General features: G+C 46.0%; 1 protein-coding gene across 1 annotated transcript; it reads right to left on the minus strand.

The window, feature by feature from the left end:
* Positions 1-12870: 12870 nt before the first annotated feature.
* On the minus strand, positions 12871-17396 carry LOC147261435 (relaxin-3 receptor 1-like). Its single transcript, XM_086204933.1, has 3 exons — positions 16945-17396; positions 14925-15368; positions 12871-14845 (listed from the first exon to the last, which is right to left on the minus strand). Exons 1-3 carry the CDS (start codon positions 17140-17142, stop codon positions 14234-14236), a joined length of 1254 nt encoding a protein of 417 aa, XP_086061059.1. The 5' UTR covers positions 17143-17396; the 3' UTR covers positions 12871-14233.
* Positions 17397-24374: the final 6978 nt, after the last annotated feature.

Raw genomic sequence — 24374 nt, forward strand, 5'->3', positions numbered from 1 at the left:
ATTAACATTCACATCAGATGCTCTGGAGCTACAATGGGCCACAGGTGTTTGTGTAAGCAGATGATTACAACAGGGAACACGTCTGAATAGCTTTCTCTCCATTTAAGCACTCTGTCAACCCAAACACACACACACACATGCAACATCTACAACACATAAAGAGTGGCTGGCTGCTCTGTGAATGGCTCATTACACCTATATCTCCCTCCTACGTCTGGACACATTAGCATGGCCCCGGTCGTCTCTGCTTTAAAACCGTAATGAGCAAAATGTTCCTTCTACTTTCCTGCTTTTCTATTCCTGCGTGTGTGTGTGTGTGTGTAAAAGGTTTGTTTTGCTGATCTGATAACACCGTACAAATGGGCCAGCAGTTTTACAACTATTCACGGATTTCCAACATTCTCGCCTCGAGTAATGAGTCACAGCGACTCGTGCTGCGAGCCGTTCAGTCGGCGCTAGCTCCTCGTTCTCACTCTACTCTGGAAAATTTACTACCTTTAAGAGGTGAAAGTTTTAAGAAATGTGCAAAAATTAGAGAAACACAGAAATACTGCATTGCTGTTAAATGCTTCTGTGACGTGTGCAACCTCCTGTGACGTGTGCACGTCAGGGTGACCTTGACCTTTTGACCTCAATGATGTCATGATGTCATTCACGAGCCCCAGTGGATGCATGGCATTTATTCCTTCCCACCTGTTTCTAAGACTTTAGAGGCGTGCGTGAGCCCACGCCAACCTTTTGTTCAACAGCAGGAAATCCGTCCATGAGTGCAGCACTCGCGAGCGTCACGGCGTTGATGTCTTTGAACCAGCTGCTGCTAACGAGGCTAAAAGAGACGCCGGAGGTCGTTGCAGACGTTGAACTTCATCGCGATGAAAACAGATGAAGCACAAATCTGCTGTGTACTTGGTTGGTAGCGGACGGTTAGCTTCCTACATTTAATGGCTTCATTATGCTTCACAAATCGTACAAGCGGCTTTCATTTGTGAAGATGATATTTAAAAAAACCTCACTTCTTTGGTTCTGTTGGGTTCTTTTCAATTCTAATCTGCCTGCCCTAATTATGTCACCAGTAGCCAGAGTCATTAGCCTGCTGCATAATCTAGTTGCTATAACTGGAATTAACCAGCAGGGTGCAGTTGCTGCGGATTATTCTGTAATCTATAAAGTTCAAACGCATACTTGAGTCCAAACTTGACATTGTAGGGACCTCAGCAGCACGACTAGATACATGTAGACATTGTGGGAACGAATGGCTTGTGGGATTTGAGCCATCAACACAGGTGTGACCTCACCTGACCAGAAGCCAAAGAAAAAAAGAGAGTATGATGGGCATTGTTTCAAAAGTAAAACCAGCAGCTGCTAATGACCACACGAGAAATTGTTCCCTCCTTGAGGGGCAAACTTTGCTCTTGGCTTCAGGCGTGCTGGTGGTTGGCTGCTGTGATGTGATGTGGCTCCTCTCACCATCACAGTGAAACTTCACAGCAGGACATGACAGGAGAACAGATTGCCAAACTCCACCTCACAGACACTCTACCAGGAGTGGCCGGACACGGAGGTGAGGCTTGGGACTGTGACTGTGAGCTCTATTGTACTAACTACTTCAGTACTATAAATCCAGCGTGCGGCGTCACGTGCGGGTTCGTACATTTGTCCGTTGTGGGTTTTTATCTGTGTATTTGTACCGCGTTGATTTGATTCATTTTTCCCAGATTTGTGCTTTGGAATCATGCATCCGAACAATGATGTGATCCTTCATCTTGGAAGGAACTTCCAAAGAAAAAGCAGGGCAAATTTATTCATACAGCACATTTTAGCAACAAGGCACCTCAAGGTACTTTACGTTTAGTCAAAAGGAACATAGTAAAATAATACTTGAGCACAAAATATTAAAAAAAAACAAGAATGAAATGAGACAGCTAAAATATGAGAAAAGGAAATACAACAGAGGGGGAGATACGACCACTAAGACAAGAGCTCAAACAAAATAAATGGAAGAATAAGAAATAATAAAAAAGCAGCGGCGAACAAACAAATCTTCAATCTTGATGTAAAGGCACTGAGGGTTTTTGCAGACCTGCATTTTTGTGGGAGTTTTTTTTTCCCAGATATTTGGTGCATAGAAACTAAACACCTCTTCACGTTGTTTACGACAGCAGAGGAGAACCGCCTTCCGCTCCAGAAAGCTCACGTGCTGGGACGGCCAACGTCCACAGGTCCTGTGGCCTCAGCACAAGTAGGAAACCTTAGGAGAATATTGGTATATTAAACACACACACATCTCTTCTCCAAACAAATCACACAGATTGGTCTTACACACGAGCTGTCAGGGGATCATTCTCCAGACAGGATTCTGTAATGCAGTTGAAAGATCGTCTCAGTATGAGAGAGAGGAACCCGCGTCATGTCAACATTCATCGACAGCATCCAGGTGGACGCAAATCTTCTAGAAGCGTCTCCTCACATTTGTCCTGTGAACTGTGTGAAACCGTCTCTGTCAGGTACTCAAACTCCTCTTTTGCTCCTCTGCCTCTTTGTCAGATGCTCTGAGCACTCAAGAGTTCAGCTGATCTGTTTTGATCTGCTCATACTTTGTTTAAAAATGTCTGCCTCAGCAACCAATAGGCCTGAGAAGGACCTTTCTAATCGAATTCGTTCAAAGGTTACAGAATCTTATCCAATAATTCGAATTCAAAGTTAAATGGACAGTGCTGTGCAGCAATGAATGAACATTAACTTTGTTCTGATGAGAAAATCAGTTTTCAACATCTCCAGCGTGACAGACAACAAGCATCAGCCAGACAGGAAGTTTAGATGGGAACTGTGTGTACTGACGAAAGAGCGGGTGGCCATTTGAATGGAACTCAGCCCTGCTGTTGGGAAGGTTGTATGCCCGTTTTGACAACTAGTAAGAACAGATATTCATGTGAAAGCTAAAAAGGTTGTCAGAAAATAGTAAAATCCAAAGTTAGAACTAAGCAGAAGTCTCGCCCTCCTGTGTTTGCTCGTGTGTCTTCTCGCCAAACTCTTCGGCGAGAATCTCTCAGCGCCAACTGAGCAGGGGAAAGGTTTCTCACCTGTGAACGTTCTCATGTGATTTCAAACGGTGCTTTCGCGAGAATCTTTTTCTAGAAACTGAGCAGGAGAAAGGTTTCTCACCGCTGTGGGTTTTCATACGGATCTTCATGCCTTGTTTTCTGAGAATTTTTTTTTTTTTTACCAAAAAACTGAGCGGGGGGAAAGGTTTCTCAGGGAATTTTGATTTGTGCTTGGAAATACCTTTAGAAACTACTTTTTAAATTTTTATTAATTATTTATTTATTTATTTATTTATTACCATATATAGGGCAGCAGAAGTCATCACTCACATCTGTCTCAGATTCAGAAAAGTCCATCTTGTCAGGGCTGTGAATGTGTATCTGGACCCGAGGTTCTGATCCTCCACGTTTATCTCCGTCAGCCTCCTCCAGCCCTCGAAGCTGCTCTCCCTCCTCAGCGTGTGTGTGTGTGTGTGTGTGTGTGTGTGTGTGTGTGTCTGGCCTGATCTATGCAGCCTGACTTTGGGCCTCAACACAGCATCGAGCAGCATCCCCTGGTGGCAGTTTTCCCTCTCGTACTCCGTCACAGCTTCCTCCATCAGGGTGCCGATCAGCACCGGGAGTTTAGACGCTTCCTCACTTCTTCCGTCCTTCCCTCAATCAAAGACCACCAGAGGAGGGGAGATGATGAGATTGCTTATCCTAGGGGACTGCCCGTCTCACCTCGTCCCACAATGGCAGACAGACCTGTAATTAGCTTCCTTCATTGACTGACTGACTTTTTACCCTCCCACTTAGGAAACTTAGCTTGCAGCATTAAGACAGTAATTACAAGAAACAATCAAACGATGACACCTGGTACACAAAACAAATACAATAAAAAATGACAAAAGTAATAAGATCAGGAGGATTTTGAGCACACGCTCCGAGCCGCCTGCGTCTTTAACCTGCGTCTAAGTGCTCGTCAGTGGACAGTATGGGGAGGTTATCAGCACCCAAACGAGGGATTAAGGATGAGCCTTGTCTCATTGCTGTTTGTTCCCTGTTAAGGATTTATTCCTCCATCAACCTGCGTCTGTTTGGAAACTAACAGATAAGTAGAGAGCTGTAGGTGCTCGGACACGTCTGAATAAAGCTCGGTTTGTTTGTTTTTTCCACATCGGATTGTGTGTTGGGCTGTAGCTTGTTAGAAAAGTAGATCAGGGGCTTTTATTTAAAAAAAGCAGAAAGCACTTTATCATCCTCAGATCCACAGGCACACTGTCAGCTCATTTAAACATTAATAAGCAAAACCCAGCCATCATCTGGCTTGCAAATAAACGACCCCACCGCTCTGAATTCTGTCCTCGCACAGGGCGGGCACACACACACACACACACACACACACACACATATTTCATAACTCTTCTGTTATAAACACCTATAAACTCAGGACAATGAATGATACAGAGTGTGATTTGTCTGTCAGTGAGAGGGAACCAACCAGCTGCTCTACATTACCAGTCAGTCAGCATCAGGTCAGTGGCAGCAGAGGCTCTTCTGTAAATAATTCATTGAGTCCTGCGGTCACAAAAATCTAAAACTTCACCTGAGGCTTTTTGAAACGATTTTCAAATAAATCATTAATGTAGCAACTTCTGATCAATCCCTATTAAGTTTCTGTAGCCACTTAAATAAATAACACACACTTCCCCAGGCCCCGCCCTGTCTGAGATCAGATATGGATGATACTCGATGTGTGATCATGAATAACGATACTGACGTACTCGCTCAATCAAACTAGGAATGCACTGATCCGATCACGTGACAGGAAATGGGGCCGAATGACACATTTCAAACAGAATCAGCTAAAAAAAAAACAGATGTAATTTTTTTTTAATGTAAAAAACAAATATGGCCACTCTCACGTTTTAGAGCCATCCAGAGGTTCAAAGAGACACCAAATGGAACAAGAAGGACTTAGATTGAAGTTCTGACGCATCAAGATTCACCATCGCACATGCGCCATCAAGTGAAACAACCTTAGACAGCTAACGTAGGCCGAGTATCGTGCTACACCACTGAAAAGCTTGAAAAAGATCATATAATGCTGCACTTCCTGGGGTTCTGCTCAGCTTTGTCTTGGTTACTGAAATGAAATTAAACAAGGTTAAGAGACAACTGGGGTCCTTTGTCCTTAATGCAGAAATATCGAATCAGGTCACAGTATCAGATAAGAGGCAAAATGACTATGAGGCAAAAAGTAAACCGTGATTGTGACATCCTTCAACCAAACTATACTACTTATTCTGATTTGGTTGTTCTTTTTCATTTTTCTTCAGCACAAAACTGCTGAAAAGATGGCAACTCATAATTTACCCTTCACACACTGCAATGTTCTTTGCAGAGAGAGGATCCAGTTTTCAGTGTGGACGCAGAGAACATCAAGAGTGGCCTGATTGTGAACAGCCTGAGAATTTTTCATTATCCATTTCTCCAGATGGAGGAAAACAAAACCACTTTTCTGTGTTTATCAACGAGACCTTGTGGACGATCACGTCGGTGCTTGAGGACTCCTGGAAAGAACAAGCAAAGTCTCTGAAGACTCCAGTGAAAGACTCGCTCTTAGTTTGCTTCATTTGCTAGTTTTTCTAATAATTCATGTATTTTCTGTTCACTGCCATTTTATCAATGAGTAAGATCCATCCAGCCATCCATCCATCCATCCATCCATTTTCTACCACTTATCCTGTTAAGGGTCGTGGGGGGTGGAGCCTATCCCAGCGGCTACAGACGAGAGGCAGGTTCACCCTGGACAGGTCACCAGTCCATCACAGGACCAACACATAGAGACAGACAACCATTCACACTCACAGTCACACCTACAGTCAATTTAGAGTATCAATCAGCCTCGTCCCCTCTTGATGTCTTTGGACTGTGGGAGGAAGCTGGAGTACCAGAGAGAACCCACACAGGAACAGGGAGAACATGGAGACTCACACAGAAAGAGCCTGTGCTGGAGCCGGGGCTTGAACCTGGAACCTTCTTGCTGTGAGGCGATGTTTGGTGATGAACTCCTTCAGCATAGATCTCAGAGGATACCTCAAAGTCACAGTGAAATGTCAACATTTCCAGGCTCGAAGCGAAGTAAAATCTGGTCAACTGGACGTAAGTTTATCTTGAAGACGTTTCACCTCTCATCTGAGAGGCTTCTTCAGTTCTAGTGAAGAGTGTGGAAACTCCAGCTTATAAACCTATGTGGGAGTGGTCAGTGCTATTGTGGTGGAAACGACCCTCCCGAGACTCACCTGGCCTCCCCAAACGACAGTCGTTGTGCGGTGTCAGGGAGTTTCAGGGGTGGTCGTTAGGGAGTTTCACCGACCACTCAGATGCTAATGGGCTGTGCTGGCATCAGCCGTTCCACGTGGGTCTTTCAGCTGAGCTCTTTGGGGAACTTTTGAAAGGACTTGGTTGTAAATAGGTGAAAGGAAATGTCGCAGTCCACCTCCTCTGTTCAAAGATGGTTTCTCTATCCTGACGTGGATGGCTTCTTTAACTCCTCTTTCAAACCATCTGTCCTCTCTGTCGAGGATTTGGACATGATCGTCCTGGAAGGAGTGGCTTTCCTCCTTGAGGTGGAGGAAAACCGCTGAGTCCTGTCCTCCAGAGTTGGCTCTTCTATGTTGGGCCATGCGCTTGTTGAGGGGCTGTTTGGTTTCCCCTATGTAGAGATCCGTGCAGGCCTCACTGCATCTGACAGCGTATACCAGATTGCTTTTCTGGCTGTGAGGGGTGGGATCTTTGGGGTGAACCAGTCTTTGTCTCAGAGTGTTGTCTGGTTTAAAAGACACAGGGATGCGGTGCTTATTATAGATTCTCCTTAATTTCTCAGAAACCCCTGCCACATAGGGGATCACTATGTTTTTTTCTCCTGCCTTCTTCATCTTCCCTCCTCCTGGAGCTCTCCTCCTTTCTGGACCTGGAAGAGGATTTTACAAAGGTCCAGTCTGGGAAGCCACAAGTTTTAAGTGCTCTTTTCAGATGCTGCTGTTCTTTTTTCCGGCCTTGGACGCTGGTGGGGATGGTCTCCGCTCGGTGTTGCAGCGTCCTGATGACACCTAACTTGTGCTCCAGAGGATGGTGAGAGTCAAAAAGCAAGTATTGGTCAGTGTGGGTGGGTTTCCTGTACACATCCACCCTCAGGCTCCTGTCCTCTTGAATGTAGACGTCGCAGTCCAAAAAGGGCAGATGGTTGTCTTTCACATCCTCTCTGGTGAACTTGATGTTGACGTCTACCGAGTTGATGTGTGCTGTAAACGGTTGTACCTCCTGAATCTTGATCTTCACCCAGGTGTCATCAACGTATCGGAACCAGTGGGTGGGGGAGGGTCCACTGAAGGAAGTCAGGGCCCTCTGTTCCACCTCTTCCATGTATAGGTTGGCCACGATAGGAGATACGGGAGAACCCATGGCACAGCCGTGTTTTTGCCTGAAAAACTTCCCTCTGTACTGGAAGTAGGTTGTGTTCAGGCAAAGGTCCAGAAGTTGGCAGATTTGGTCCGGATTGAGGTTGGTCCTGTTGCTGAGGGTGTTGTCCAGCTGTTTTAAACCAGACAACACTCTGAGACAAAGACTGGTTCACCCCAAAGATCCCACCCCTCACAGCCAGAAAAGCAATCTGGTATACGCTGTCAGATGCAGTGAGGCCTGCACGGATCTCTACATAGGGGAAACCAAACAGCCCCTCAACAAGCGCATGGCCCAACATAGAAGAGCCAACTCTGGAGGACAGGACTCAGCGGTTTTCCTCCACCTCAAGGAGGAAAGCCACTCCTTCCAGGACGATCATGTCCAAATCCTCGACAGAGAGGACAGATGGTTTGAAAGAGGAGTTAAAGAAGCCATCCACGTCAGGATAGAGAAACCATCTTTGAACAGAGGAGGTGGACTGCGACATTTCCTTTCACCTATTTACAACCAAGTCCTTTCAAAAGTTCCCCAAAGAGCTCAGCTGAAAGACCCACGTGGAACGGCTGATGCCAGCACAGCCCATTAGCATCTGAGTGGTCGGTGAAACTCCCTAACGACCACCCCTGAAACTCCCTGACACCGCACAACGACTGTCGTTTGGGGAGGCCAGGTGAGTCTCGGGAGGGTCGTTTCCACCACAATAGCACTGACCACTCCCACATAGGTTTATAAGCTGGAGTTTCCACACTCTTCACTAGAACTGAAGAAGCCTCTCAGATGAGAGGTGAAACGTCTTCAAGATAAACTTACGTCCAGTTGACCAGATTTTACTTCGCTTCGATCTACGATGACCTGGATGAATGAGAACCTACACAGACATTTCCAGGCTCCATCATTTAAATATGTAAATCTTATGGCACCATCCGGTTCGTCACATGAACAGAAGGACCCAGCAGTTGGCGAGGAGGCTGAAAACCTCCACCCTCCATGACAGGACAACAGTCGGTGCCGCACAGAAGCGCAGGGCTACAGGAAGCCAGGGAGCATGGGGAGATGGTGGCGCTCTGATAATCACGCACTGTGTTTCTGGGAGAGTTTCAGTGGTAATACAGGGAAGCATCTAAGGAAAGAAAACAACAGGCCGAGTCAAAAAGGTCAGACAGCTGAAAACATCCAATAAAAAAATGTGAATTCCCTCATCAAAATATTTTTAAGATGACATGAAGATTCCTGTTTACGCGTCTACTGTCGAACGAAGTCTTGCTGGGGAGGAAGGAAGCATCGGGTGTGGCGCTGCCAATAAGAAAGGAGGTGAAGAGGAAGAGCCTGACAGATGATGAGAGACACCTCGAGTGGATCTGCTCCTCTCCAAAAAGATGAAAGCACTTTTCATTTTGTGGAGTTTCGAGGACTTTTGTGCGCCTGAACGTTTAGTAATGACTCATCTGTTTGTACCACTTCACAATTTAAAGGGAACGTTTTCACTTAACTTCATATTCAAATACTCCTCTTAGTTCATTTTCCGTCCTGCTGAGCTGACCTTAAATTATACTTCAGCAAATAAAAAAAGATGAAAAGGACACAGGAGCCCTCGGTGGGCCGGTCATCAGGGAATCAAAGTTTATCTCCACTCAGAAAATACACAGTGTCGGTTATTGATTTTATTAAAAGAAATAGTAAAATGTGGCTAATCCACCCATCGGTGAAGAAAATATCATCCCGTTCTGATCGATGTAAGCCTGAAAATCAAGACTTTGGAAATACACAGAAAATTAAACAGTCCTTCGGCTGGAAGCAGATGCAGATTTGTTGTATTTTATTTTCAGTTTTGTGTCAAACTAAATGCTCAAATGTGAATTGGGAAAGTGATAAAAGTTCCTAAGCCATAAGGTACACCGATGTCAAGATCTCACCTCTTAATATCACAACCCAGGTCAGCAGCGCTGACATGTACAATTATCCTAATCTACTTGGGTAGTGAGACATTTCCCTCCAAGATTACACACCTCAGTTCATGTTTGCACAGATTTCTTAAGTAAGATTTGAACGAATCCAAAAACATCAGACGAGAAAGATGTTTTGTACTCTTTTAATCAGGACACTGCGTTATAATTGGGTTACGACTGAACAGCGTGTGACCGAGAGGCTCTCACTAACCACCGCATTCACATTCATCACCACAACTCTTCATGGACATTATCCTGTAATTCATGTATTTGGTCTTTCTACATGCTCTGGAGCACCGTGTGGTACGCTCTATATGCTGGAAAGGTTTACCTGACGTTGCTCGCCTCTGTTATTGTAGGTCCCTAAAGACTCTCCAGCTGGTCCAAAATGCTGCAGCCCGCGTGTTGACGAGAACTAGTAGAAGAGACCACGTCTCTCCTGTACTGGCTTCTCTGCATTGGCTCCCTGTCAAATTTAGAAGAGAATTCAAAATTCTCCTTCTAACATACAAAGTCCTCAACAGTCAGGCTCCTTCATACCTGACAGAGCTCATAGTCCCCTATTATCCAGCTCAAACCCTTCGCTCCCAGGATGCAGGGTTACTGGTGGTCCCTAGAGTTTCTAAAAGTAGAATGGGAGCCAGAGCCTTCAGCTATCAGGCTCCCCTCCTGTGGAACTGTCTCCTAGTTTCGGTCCAGGATACAGACACCCTCTCGACCTTTAAGAGCAGACTAAAGACCTTCCTTTTTGATCAGGCTTATAGTTGGGCTGCTTAGGCTGGCCCTTAGATATGCTGCTGTAGGCTTAGACTGCTGGGGGATCTCCCATGGTGCACTGGGCTTCTCTCTCCTCCTCTCTGTCCTCCTGTATGTGTCATACATAAATGATACTCGTGTGTTACTAACTTGTTGTCTTCTCCGGAGCCCTCAGGCTCCCCTCATCCCAGATCCTGGTGCTGCTGGAGGAGGCTACAGACCTGAAGAGGCTCAAGCTGCCACCCGTAGCTCCACCTGCTCACGTCCCCGTCTGTCCATCAGTCTCTTCCTTTCTCTCTCTCTTTATCTCTAACCCACTCTTTCCTTCTGCATATCTGTCTTCCTCCAATATCTGTCTTTGTCTCTGTCCCGCTCTCCTGCTCTCTTTCCCCCAACCGGTCAAAGCAGAAGGCCGTCCCCATTGAGCCTGGATCTGCTCGACGTTCCTGCCTGTTAAAAGGAAGGATTTCTTCGCCACTGTTGCAGGATGTGCTGCTGATGGAGAATTGTTGGGAGTAGATTCATTGAAGGAGTGTGGTACTGGACCTGCTTTACCTGTAAAGAGTCATGAGATGACTTTTGTTTTGATTTGGTGCGATACAAATAAAATTGACTTGACTTGACTTGTTATATTACCTACTGGGGGAAAAATTCCAGACTGACCTTCAAGCAACACCATGACCAGACAAGATGAAGTGGTAGAGGAGGTACTCCTACGCAGTTCTGAATATATTTTTTTAAGGAACACGCCAACTTTTTTGGAAATAAACATGTTGCGCATCATTTTTAGGGCCAGTCAGGCAGATGAATACTCTTCTTTCTTTGTGTGCATTACGGAGCTGCAGACCCCCAGAGAACAGCGCCTGCTAGCTAGCTTAGCTGCAATGGAAGCTAGCAGTGGGGCAACCGTCTCAGGGACAGTCTTTGCCTGCAATGATGGAACGTCTCAGTTGTTTGTCTTTAAAGTAATCGATTGATTGGGTTCATGTCAATGTAATGCTGTAGAAGTACAAACTCTCTGAAATACTAATTCAAGTACAGATATCTCAAAAGTACTTAATTACAGAGCTTGAGTGGACTTGTTTTTATACTGTCAACCTATGTTGCTTTGCAATGTCTTGCATCATCTCACACACACACACACACACACACACACACACACACACACACACACACACACACACTGGTGGTCAAGGCTGTTGTGAAATGTGCCAAACCTACTCATCTGCTCATCAGGAGCAATCAGTATCAGTTCAGCATCTTACTCAGTGCACTTTGACGTTGCCGCCAGGGGAAGCGAGGATCGAACCATCAACCCCTTGGTCAATAGATGCCTCCTCTTCCTCCAAGCCCTGCCTCCCAAAAGAAAAACTGCCCTGAAAATACTTTGTTCATTTCCACCACCAACTTCTACAGGGTTTGCTGACAGTAAATTAGTCTGATTTGTCGCACACACGTTTAGTTTTGGCCTGGATTGGGGAAGTCCCAGGATGCGTGTTGTCCTGAATACAGAATACTGGGGGGGTGGGGTCGTCTCCTTCTTGTGTTGTTATCACTGACTGGTTTCTCTCAGTCCATGATACATTTCCTCATCTCACAGTTGAGCTACAAACCAGCCTGAATCTGAATGTTCTCTCAGAGAAATTTAAGAATGTATCTTATATTCAAAACATTTATGGGAAAAGCCGCATAAACAAATGCAAAGATTTATCACGTCGCTATTTTGAATCTAATGTGAATCAAACACGATTGACTGTTACCCAGTTCCACACCCTGCATGGCTACAATTCACTGTCATCCTCCTCAACAATCCCTTCGATTCTCGAATCAGTCAACATGTCAGAACTCTAATTGCTCTACAACTAAAGCCACCCCGGCTGGAGATAAACACAAAGCCATCACAGTCAGTGTGGCATCTCTTCAGAAAGATGAAATTGTACTTTGCACCCGGAGATGAATAACCGAAAACATCTAGAACTGCAATACTTGTATTTGTCAGATATTCCTTGTTCTTGTGAAAGGGTTATGGAAAAGAAAGAGCAGAGAACACAGAGGAATTAAGAAGCAGCATCAGAGACATTAAATCAAAGAGGACAGTGACAGATGTTCACAGCCGCTGCAGCAGCCTTTCACAGTGCAGTGTAAAGTTAGGTGTTAAGCTATCATTGCAAATATTTGGTCTTGGAAATCATTGTTCTGCAACATTTTCATTGATGAACCACTGGTTTACACAATCACACACACACACACATGCACAAACACACACACAAACACACTCACACACACACACACACCCTTCGATAAAAGCGATGGTTCAGGTTGGAGAAGTAATTACAGTCAGATTGCACACAATAGAGCTGCTAGGGTGGGATGTGTGTGTGTGTGTGTGTGTGTGTGTGTTTGTGTTTGTGTGTGCACGTGTCAGCTCTATTTATGGGTAGTCGAAGATGTTTATCCGTGTTCAGACTTTAAAGGTTGCAAAAGGGCAAAAAAAAAAAAAAAACAGCTTGTGTGTGACCTGACTCATTTTGTCTGTCATGGCTCCCTGAACGTCCACGAGTCTGAAACACCAGAGATAAATTTTCCAGAGGCATCATGATAATCTTTTGTCCTTTTATTTGATGTCACATTACATTTATGTCGTCACAGAACAAGTCACAGCAACACAGCAAGGCAGACACAGAGAAATGGCTCATAGCGTCAAACTGCTTAGAGGCAAATTTGGGGCCGTATGAAGACAACGGTGCAGGGAACGGTAGCCTGTCTGAGTTGGTGACACAGATGAGTGTTTAACACATCAGCCCTGAGTAAAATAATATTCTTAACCCTTATGAATGGCTTTCAGGGTTTTTTTTAGACAAAAGCCAAGCCTATAAAACAGACTTTAAAGGTATTTCCATTTTTTCTTATGTTGCCTCCATTGTGGGTGATTGGATGGTTTGACAAAGATTTTGCGTGGAGTCCAGAAAAGATTCATCGTGTCAAGTCAGGATTTTCTCTTAATACAAGAAATAGAAAATTACTCTGGTGGAGAGTTTTTAAACAGATAGCAAAACAAATCAGCATTATGCAGGTGAGTCTACCAAAGTGTGTGTGTGTGTGTGTGTGTGTGTGTGTGTGTGTGTGTGTGTGTGTGTGTGTGTGTGTGTGTGTGTGTGTGTGTGTGTTTGTGGTTATGATTTAAGCCACTTTTGTCCCCAACTGAGACAATCTCCAGCTTTTGCGTTCAGGGGTGAAGTTGATGTTCGGAGTAAATGTTTGGGTTGGGCCTCATGTAAACTACTGAGATTAATGAGTGAATTCAAAGAATCATTCAAAGTATGTGTGATAATCAATCGCAGTACTTTCCAAAACTAAGTTATGCTGAACAAATACGACATGCACGTGGAAAGTCAAGAACAGCTGCATGATCAAGTTGTTTATCTACATTTACCCTGACAGATGGCTAACAGGAAGTAGCACCAATAGAGCACGCTCAGTCTGCACCTTCTTGCGGAATGTTGCCACGGATGTAAACTCCGTATACTGTAAAACACAAATATTTCCCTGGAGGAGAAAAGCTTAATGAACATTGTGAGAACTAATCTGGTGTTGATTGTACGGTACGATCGTTTAACTGAAAATATTGACACACCACACACTTTTAAAGTGGGATTTACATAGAAAGAAAAGGGGTGAGGGAAAGAGAGACATAGGGCAGAAACAGAGGTGGATATTTCATTAAGATGGTTGGGACTATGGTGAGCAGTTAGGCTCAAAATTAAGAGTAAATCATTCTCAATGCAAGAGAAGGTTGGGATAAAAGTAGCAAACCTATAAATGTGTCAATTCAACACTCTGGGTTAAACTGAGGATAAGCGACAAGGAAATAACTAAAGTGAATATGTGTGTGTGTGTGTGTGTGTGTGTGTGTGCGCGCGCATGTAGTCAGTAAAGAATGACAACATAGTCCCAAAGATAATACTGCACAGTGCACACATAGTTGACCCCTAAAGGAGCATTCATTCATTCATTCATTCATTCATTCACCACTGTTGCAGATCATAAGCCAATATCCTGATGTATCATGACTAAGCTGGGTGGTGCCTCCTCCACCCGCCTCCCCCTCAGAGCATGGGTGAACATGGTTCTGAGGGAGAGAGACACTCGCAGCAGAAGCTCCTTCAGTCCAGCTCGGTACTCCTTGCGGATCAGGCAGTAGAGCACCGGGTTGAGGCAGCTGTTGGCCTGAGCCAGACACACAGTCAGGGGGAAGGCGTAGGCCTGGGTGTTGTAGAAGGCTTTACTGAAGGGCACCAGGTCAAACTTGATTAGCACCCCCCACAGGGTCAGAGCCTGATTAGGCAGCCAGCAGATAAAAAAGGACAGAACGACGATGGTGACAGAGCGGGTGACTTTGGAGCGGCGGCGGTGGCGGCCCCTCTCACACTCTGACTTCTCTGAATTGCTGCCGTTGATCATGCTGCTTACGATGCGCCTGCTCAGGAGGAACCTCAGGAGGAGGAGGTAGCACACGCTGATGACAATCAAAGGTATCACAAATCCCAGGAGCACCTTCTGTGTCTGATAGAGTCCAAGCAGGACTTGGGGATCCCAGTGGCCAGAATCAGAGTCGGAAAACCTCACCAGGCACAGCTCATCATCCGCAGACACCTGGAGACACACAAACGCCACAAACATAAGAAAAGCAAATCTGGAGATTCAGTTTTTGTCTCTGTGAAATCAGACGAACCTGGACTGTGGTGGAGTAGAAGGAGTGAGGAAGCGTAGCCACCAGTGACACCACCCAAATAGCAAAACTGGCCCACTTGGCACGAGCAGCAGCGATTCTGGGGCTGCCAGCCTTCAGAGAGGTGACCAGGGAGTGGTACCGGGTCACGCTCATGGCAGTGAGGAAGAAGACGCTGGCGTACATGTTGAGGGTTGTGACTGAACTCACAATCTTGCACATGATCCTGCCAAAGGGCCAACGGAAATCCAGCACCGTGTCCACGGCCCAGAAGGGCAAGGTGAGGACGAACTGGAGGTCCGTCAGGGCCAGACTCATCACGAAGCAGTCGATCGAAGACTGGTGGTGACCCCGGCGGCGGAAGTGAAGCAGGAAGAGGGCCAGCAGGTTACCCACAAGCCCCAGAACACACACCACCAGGTAGACCAGAGCAATGAGGACTCGCACCTGATAGACCAACACAGACAGGAACTTGTTTACACGTGGAAGAACACGTCCAAGACTGGTTTGGTTTGTTTGGGCCGTTCAGTTGAATTATTTCCCTCTGCTGGTTGTAACGTCTCAAAATCGGGCGTAATTTTCAAACAGCATGAAATCAAACTAGGCTCAAGCCATGTGATTGATTTCTTATTTTACGTGGTTTCTCAGTAGGAGATTTTAGATTTTTTACTAGATTTTTTGAAGGTAGGCAGATGGAATTAGTAGTGAATTCTTGATACAAGAAACAAATTTTAAAAAATCGTCCTCTAAGAAATAACTTCGATAACACGGTTAAATTCACTCCCGATACGTTAAAGAATGCAGGAATTTCAGAGACACCCTCGGCCGTCAGGACACACGAGACCCTACATCCTGTTGACCGCGTGTCTCGAGGAAATGAGGAAATACCTGCGGACGGCCGTGAAACCTGTGGTTTCATCAACTCTATTATGAGTCCAACAGCAACAAAAAGCCAATTTCAAGATGATGTGATTCAAGGGGGGCGGGGCTAAAATCTGATTTTTTTTCTCTCAAGGTCTTTGTTTTGATAAAAGGTTTTACATTATTTTGAAATCGAATGGATATTACAATGAACTATGCAGATTCTGTATTTGTACATCTAGCGTCCTTCTTTAGTGATTCCTGTTCTCTTGGACTGCGTTCAACTTTTACTTCATTAAAGGTGCACTCAGCCTTGTTGCGTGGTTTCAGCGTGATTTGATTGTTGTCTCAAGTCGTAGGCGTCTCCCCTTGACCCGCGAGCTGCCGGCCCCCTGAGTGCACGATGATAGAGCCTGGTCTCTGGAGACAACGCAGGGCTCACAAACGGCAAACAAACACAGAGTGCACAGGATGTGCACAGAAACATAACAAACCACCTTAAATATAGCTGCTGTCACTCATGTCATATCAGCGATATTGTATAAAGACTTACAATACAAATTTACTCACTGAAACAGTTGGAGTTTGCTCACTCATCTTAGCGACGTTAGCGCAGCACAGGTCTACTCTCCATGTCGATGCGCGTTCACGACATTTTCAGAAACACTGGGGGAGGGGCGAGTTTGCTCTGTGTTTGTTTCGGTATTTACAACAAACGTCAACGGAAGTGACGCGGGGCAACAACACTTAGTGCACCTTGAACTTGCTGTGGACTAGAATCCTGTATTACTGTTTTTTTCGGGGGGGGGGGTGAGGTAGGCGGCCGCCCACATAGAGCTCAGGTCTGTTCCTGCCTGAAAATGTTTTTTATCATTGTCATTGTTGCAGGACTGCCCACTCATTGAGAAGTTTTTTTTGTGTGTATTTGAAGTGAACTGAAGTACAGACGTGTTTTCATCTCTATTTGCAATTTTTCCTGAGGAGTCCTGCTGGGATTCGCCACTGTATGAACTCAGCGCCTGCATTCTCTCTTCATCATTTAAATCTTTTTTGTTTTTTGAAAGACGAGCTTCGATAAATATATGAAATGTGCTTTATCATTAAAATTCAATGGGTTGATTGGGATCTGATGCATTTATAACCTGAATCAGGTGAAACTTACTGCCAGGTTGGCGCTGTCCCCGTGCAGGTCCACGGAGGACTCCCTGGAGAGGATGTGCAGCCAGCAGTTGAGGGACAGGTTGAAGGCGGCCAGGTTTGGTGCTGCTCCAGACGCGCTGACCAGCTTCCAGATGTCCTCCTCTGTTCCGCACACACTCAGAGCGCTCAGAGCTCCGGAGGCGCTGCTGTTGCTCTGCATGATTCTGCTGGAGAAAGAACGACAGTACTTTGAAAAACAAGTTGATTGCAGGCTCCCCTCTCAGGTTAACTTCCACATTGCGGATGCACAGACGCGTGGGCAAGAAGCTCCATTGTTGTCCAAGTCTCAGCGGAAGTTGAAAAGAATCTGAATTTATAAACGCCCCGCATCTCGCGCGTTCTCCCATGGAAGATTTTCATTCATTCGTTTTTGTTTTTAAACTTTATTCGTTTATTCGTGGCGGCTTCATTGGGAATAAGTCTGACACGATGCAGCTCCGCTTCTGTCACTGAAGCTGGCAGGATCCAGCGAATATATACTACTCCTCTCCTCCTCCTCACCTCCTCCTCCTCCTCTCATCCGTGGCTCACATACAGACCGACGCGGCCATTATGGCTTTAATTCTATCCTACGAATTAAAGTTCCTTTTTTTTAAATCCACAGAACAGTTTCATTTAACACCTGCTATCCATCACGGTTTTGCAGTTGTTTTCTTGTGCGTAACGACTGGGGAATCGTGGGCTCGTCTTTTGCGCATTCACAGGTGTTGTACTTACGACATGGAGAAAAATATTCATTTCGTCTGCTTTCGTTGAACTCAACCATCATCAGGAGAGATCTTTAGTTTATCAAATGTTGGTCCTTTTATCATTTCATCCAAGCTGATGAAGCTCACTGTCTTATATCTGAATGTCACCTTCTACATTCCTGGACAGGAACCCCTGTTCATGGGTGATATTTACAGTAAGATTCCCTTACACCACATCAAAGGGTTGATATTTCTGCTTTGAATCTATAGAAGGGAACCAAAGGGATGGAGATGCTTTTAATTTGTGTGTCTTTTAGAAGTGCACAGCTGAGTTTGGATGCCAGACAGTGAGGGAGGAGGAGGTGAATTTGAACTTGAACTTTATTTTGCGGGGCAAAATAATATCTTACTCTTCATATCAGTAAAAACAGGAGAAAGCTCTCGAAACAGAATTAAATGAAAAAATTAAAGCCTTGGAGACAACTTATGCCGCCTCCCAAGAGGAACACCTACTGAGAGAATTAAGGGAATTAAAACTAAAACTAAATAATTTACTCGACATCAAAACACAATTTCAGCTGCAGAGACTACGCTTGGAGAACTTTGAACATAACAATAAATCCAGCAGATTTTTAGCGAACCAACTAAAACGGAACAAAGAAAGAGCAACAATATCCTCCATTAAGGACTCCAATGGGGAAACAACCTGTGACCCAGAAGAAATCAATTACATTTTTAGGGAATTCTATAAAAAACTTTACTCACCTGAGATTAACCCATCCAAATCTTGCATTGAAAACTTTCTAAGCACAATTGACTTGCCAAAATTAAATCAAGACCAAATAATGGCTCTGGAGTCACCTATTTCTATCGAGGAACTTCAAGAAGCCCTTAAAAATATGCCAAACAAGAAAGCCCGGGGACCAGATGGCTTTCCTGCAGAATTCTACAAAGAGTTTTGGCCTGAGCTTGCACCAGTATTTTACAAAATGTTCACTGAAATACAGGAAACCTCGACCATGCCACCCGACATGAACCGTGCGATTATTAGCCTTCTCCTTAAACCGGACAAAGACCCAGCACTTCCATCAAGCTATCGTCCAATATCACTTATAAATGCAGATATTAAAGTCATCTGCAAGGCGCTTGCTAGAAGGCTTGAAAAATTAACACCTCACATAATACATCCTGACCAGACCGGGTTTATTAAAGGACGGCACTCTACCAACAACACACGTAGACTGATCAACCTGATAGACTACTGTAACAATCAGAGCAAGGATGCCATAATTGTCTCCCTAGATGCAGAAAAAGCATTCGACAGGGTAAATTGGAACTTTCTCCTCACCACATTACAAAAGTTTGGGTTTGGAGATAACTTTGTGAACTGGATCAAAATATTTTACCGCGCTCCCAGTGCTTGTGTCAGAACAAATGATCAAACTTCTCCAAGCTTCTCTCTCCAAAGAGGAACAAGACAGGGTTGTTCCCTTTTTGCTATATTCATAGAGCCACTCGCAGCTGCAGTCCGGCAAAACAACAACATCAAGGGAATTGATACTACAAATGTGATCCATAAGATAAGCCTTTATGCTGATGATGTATTACTTTTCCTACGGAATGCACACTCATCTCTCCCTGAAACGATAGCACTCATTGACAAATTCTCAACCATTTCTGACTACTCTATTAATTGGAGCAAGTCAACTGTTCTTCCCATCAACTCAGGTTTCCAGAGTGCGCTCGCCGTACCACTACGGCCAGGAAACATTAAATACCTGAGCATCAACATCTCTGCCAAATTGTCTGACTTGACACGGCCAAATCATACCGCCCTAATCAAAGAAATAGAGGACAACCTCACCCGGTGGCGCACACTACCCATATCACTTATGGGAAGAATAGCAACAGTAAAAATCAACTATGTTTCCTCGATGGTTCCGACCCAGCCTCCCCGGACTTGGTTCAAAACACTCGACTCTAACATCTTCAAATTTCTCTGGAAAGCTAAGCCACCACGTATAAGCTTAAAGACTTTACAAAAGAGTAAAGACTATGGTGGCTTGGAACTACCAAATTTTTATAATTACTACTTGGCCAATAGATTGCAATACATACTAAAATGGTTAAAGCCAAACTCATTAGACCAAGCATGGCGCGATATTGAACAAACATTCTGCAAAGAAATCCAAATATCTGATCTCCCTTTTATCAGCCCTGTTATCAAGCATCACAGCTGCTTTAAGTACATTAGCATCAGCAACACCCTCATAGCCTGGTGGGAATTTCTCAAAAGCAATGGGCTCTGTAACACCCCTTGCAGGCTCACGCCTATCTGGAACAATCCTGACATCCTGCAAAATAAAAAAACAACATATTTTGCTGCATGGGCCAATAAAGGGATTAAAAATCTAGAGCATATCTTCCAAGACAAAGAATTCATAGAATTTAACCAAATTACAGCAAATTATGGTATCAACAAAAACAAATTTCTTCAGCTCAAATCTATAATACAGGCACGGTTTGACCTTACCCAGTTAGACTTAGAGCTTCCACCTAGAATAACAGATTTTTTACAAATTTCACCCCCTAAGCTACTGTCTAAAATTAACTCAATAGTTTCAACAACAGAATTTATAATCTCTATTCCTTCATCCAAATGGGAGAAAGATCTGTCGATCAACCCACACCCTAACTTTTGGATAGAAATCTGCTCCAACACATTTAGAATGATTCGCAGTGGTAACCTACAATTAATAAATTACAAGGTTCTCCACAGAACACACTACACAGGACAAAGGATGTTCCAGATGGGCCTCACACAAACAAACATTTATCCATATTGTGCGACTGGCTCACCAGACTGCTATCTGCATGCTATATGGCTTTGTACACCTGTTAACAATTTTTGGCAGAGGGTTTGTAAAGACCTATCACGGTGGTTAGGGTACCCCATCCCCACCTCCCCCTCACTTTGTCTGCTAGGTGACCTCACTAATGTTTTTATGGAAGTAAACAAATCCTGCATGCTTCTCACTGCTCTAAGCATCGCAAAGAAGGCCATCCTGATGAATTGGAAATCCAAGAACAACCTAAGCATTACTCAATATAGAAACCTTTTATTAGACCACATTTCCATGGAGAGAATGTCTGCTTGGGAGGAAAGGCTGTGGTCGCCTGGTCCCCGGGCCCCGGGCCCCGGCGGGGCGTGCTGGGGCCTGCCGTGGCGGCTGGGGCATATTTGCCCCCGGACGATGGGAGGAGGGTGGGGAAGGAAGGTTAGGTGGGGTTAGAGAGGGAGGGGGGTCAGGGGGAGGGGGGTCGGGAGGGAGGGAGGGAGGTAGGGGCTGGAGAGTGAGGTAGAGGTGGACTGCTTGGCGCCTGGGACTTGCTGACCTGGGGCCCTGCCGCCCCCCCGGGGGGGTCGCACCCACATTTGGGAGGGGTTTGCTAGCCTCGGCCCATCCTCGGGCGGGCTGGGCCCTGGCACGGTGTCCTGGACTGCCGCCACTCTCACACAAAGGGAGGATGCTAGGGGACGTCTGAGGATGGGGGCTGACCTCCTTGATGCTGATCGAACTGGGGGCCCTGACCACGGGCTGCTGGCTGGGGGTTCCGCTGTGCACTGGGGGCCTGGGCCCTCCCTGCCCTCTGACTGCACGGTGGTGGGCCCTCTGCCCGGATCTCCGGACAGTGCCCCTTGGTGCTCCAATCTGACCTCTGGACCAGGGAGGCTAGACTCCCTGTCGGCTGGTTGCAGGGGTGACGGGGTGGTCAGCGGGGCCAGTCTGGAAGCTGACCCCCTGCAGGTCTGGCCCATTCCTCAGCCCCTCTCATTGCCTCTCTGTCCCATCACATCACATCTTATGTATAACTAGGCCTTGAGGGGCTGGACCCCCCAATTTTAATCACATCGTAGACATTTAGGGCTTGGAGGAGTGCATGAGGATGTACTGGGAGACTCTGCCGTCTGCAACCGGCGGGGCTCCCATGCCCTGGGTGCCTCCGCCAATTTTAACCACATTCTAGTCATCCACATCATCACATCTACATTCCCATGCACAACACGCACCCTGCACCATGTTGGGATGGGGGGGCAGCTGGGGCAGGGAGTGGGTCCAGTGCTGCCTCCTTTGCTAACTGCACCATTGCGGGCCTGGGGGCCTGGCCGGGGCTCTTTGGGGGGGGGGGGTGGTCCTCTTCCCGGCATGGTGGTTGGGCTGGGGTTGGTCACGGGCCCTGCTGCTGTACGGTGGATCGCTCGCTGGAGGTTTCACTAAGTCTGAGGTGCCCTGGACCGTATCAGCATCTATGGAGTTCTCAGCCCCTGTATGGAGGAAGATGAGAGTATGATTGTTTTGTCCGGGGGTGGCGGTCCTGGGCGTGCGTGCCTTCGGCTCACCCCAGCGGGTGGGCTGGACCTTTCCGGGGAGTGGGGGGTCCCGGCTGTCTGGCTGGTGGTGCCCTATAGCCTGAAACCCTCCTGCTCTGGGGGGAGGGGGAGAACAGGGGATGAGTAGAGGGGATGGGGATCGAGGGTTGGGGGGGGGGGATAGCTCTGTTCGGGGGCGGTGGGCCTGGTCGTTGTGGTGGGCTGTGGCTGCCCCGCCTGGGTGTGGGATGTGGGTGGGTGTCGGCCTCGCCACTGGCGGACCCCTTGGGGGGCTGTGATCGGGTCTCGGGCTGGGGGGGCCCTGTGCCCCTGGGCTCTGCTCATGCTGTGGGGGGGGGGAGTGCCCGGCGGGACCGGGGTCATCTCTGCCCCGTCTCTCTGTGGGTTGCTTCCGGGTGGGGGTTACTGCTCCTATGCTTTCCTATGGGTCCTGGCATAGGTTGGGCCTGTGGCTGTTTCCTGGGGGAGGGGTGGCCTGGGGCTCCCCGTGTCCTGGGGATTTCGGGGTGCTCTGGTGACCTGGTCCTGACCTACCTGCCATCCTGGACTGGGAGTGCGATGTACTGGCCCCCCACATCAGCTACAGCCAGCTACGCACAGCATCCAAGATAAACCGTAGCACATACACATACACGTACACACGCGTATACATACATACACGCATGGAGCGCACAGCTGACCCATAAACACACACTCAGACATTTATCTTAAAATTATATTAAATCAAATGGTAAGCCTGCACCGGAAATTCTGCAACCATTGTTTTTTTTTCTTTCTTTTTCTTTTGTTGTTGTTACTTTTTCTTTGTTTGTTTATTTGTTTTTGTTTGTTTTTTGTCTTTGTTTGTTGTTGTTGTTGTTGTTGTTTTCTGCGATTGCTGTTGTTGTTTTTTTGTCTCCCCCCTCCCCCTTGTCTTCCCTATCCTGTCCCTGTTCTCTCTTCCTGTCCACTCCTGAGCCTCAGTCCGGTAACTTCATCAATGAACCAACACCATTCCTAATAAAATTAAACATAAATGGCAATAGGAGGAGTTTATCAGATTCCTCCTATGCAGAATAAAACTGCTTCAGTACAACAAGGCACCAGGAACACTGATGCTGCTTGCCTCAGCTACTGAACAGGACAGGTAAAAAAAAAAAAAGAAAAAAAAGAAAAAAGAACTTGAACTTTATGAAGTGGACTTGCTGACCTACATGGACCAGGACCTACAGGACCAGGAAGCTCAGTGTAACGACTCACTGACTGATCATCTTCTCCATCAAGATCATTGATCTGGGCGGCACGGTGGTGCAGTGGTTAGCACTGTCGACCCACAGCAAGAAGGTTCCAGGTTCAAGTCCTGGCTCCAGCACAGGATCTTTCTGTGTGGACTCTCCATGTTCTCCCTGTTCCTGCGTGGGTTCTCTCTGGTACTCCAGCTTCCTCCCACAGTCCAAAGACATCAAGAGGGGACGAGGCTGATTGATACTCTAAATTGACTGTAGGTGTGACTGTGAGTGTGAATGGTTGTCTGTCTCAATGCTGGTCCTGTGATGGACTGGTGACCTGTCCAGGGTGAACCCCGCCTCTCACCTGAAGGCTGCTGGGATAGGCTCCACCCCCCCCCCCCCCCCCCATAAAGAGCATAAGCAGTATAAACATAAAATAGATGGATGGATGGAAGATCATTGATCTGGCCATCAATCAAACTCCACTTACAATCAGATGGTATAAAAATTGGGATTATTGGGATAAGAAATACTAGAACCTTCTGGCAAATTAAAAGCAAAAACATGGCTAGAAAAGAAACCGCCAAGAAATGGAGAGTCGTGATTGTGAAGAAAAACTGAGATGTATTGAAATGGGCATTTTTGGTCGTCGGTGAAATACACATGTCACATGGATCAGTGAAAAGTGTTTTGATTTACATCATATCAGAACAAAGCTGATATTAAAGGTCCCTCATTGGTTAATATAATACATATGAAAGAATAATAAAATACTGTTTTTCATGAGCACCTGTGAATCGTTTAGCATTTTTGTTGCTGTTGCTGTTGTCGAGGTAACCCTGACAGCCGTATGTTGCACCACAATAAAACCCTCTGTAACTTATATTTATTTTCTGAACTGATAATAAAAAGCAAGTTGTAAGATGCTGCCTTTTGGGTACATACAAAAATGTGTTTTGTATTCAAAAAGACATTTTTTTTCTCCTGCTACGTCTCTTTTTCGTCACGTCAGGATGCAGAAAGAGCATCAGCTTGAAGCTAATGGCGCCCCGCAGCAACCAACCACAAACTACAGCGAAACTGTCCAAAAACGTCCGTTTCC

Source organism: Aulostomus chinensis, chromosome 5 (genome assembly GCF_037954235.1).
Source record: "Aulostomus chinensis isolate RoL2024-O1b breed Wild chromosome 5, RoL_Achi_v1.0, whole genome shotgun sequence".
In the NCBI taxonomy this organism is placed as follows: Eukaryota; Metazoa; Chordata; class Actinopteri; order Syngnathiformes; family Aulostomidae; genus Aulostomus; species Aulostomus chinensis.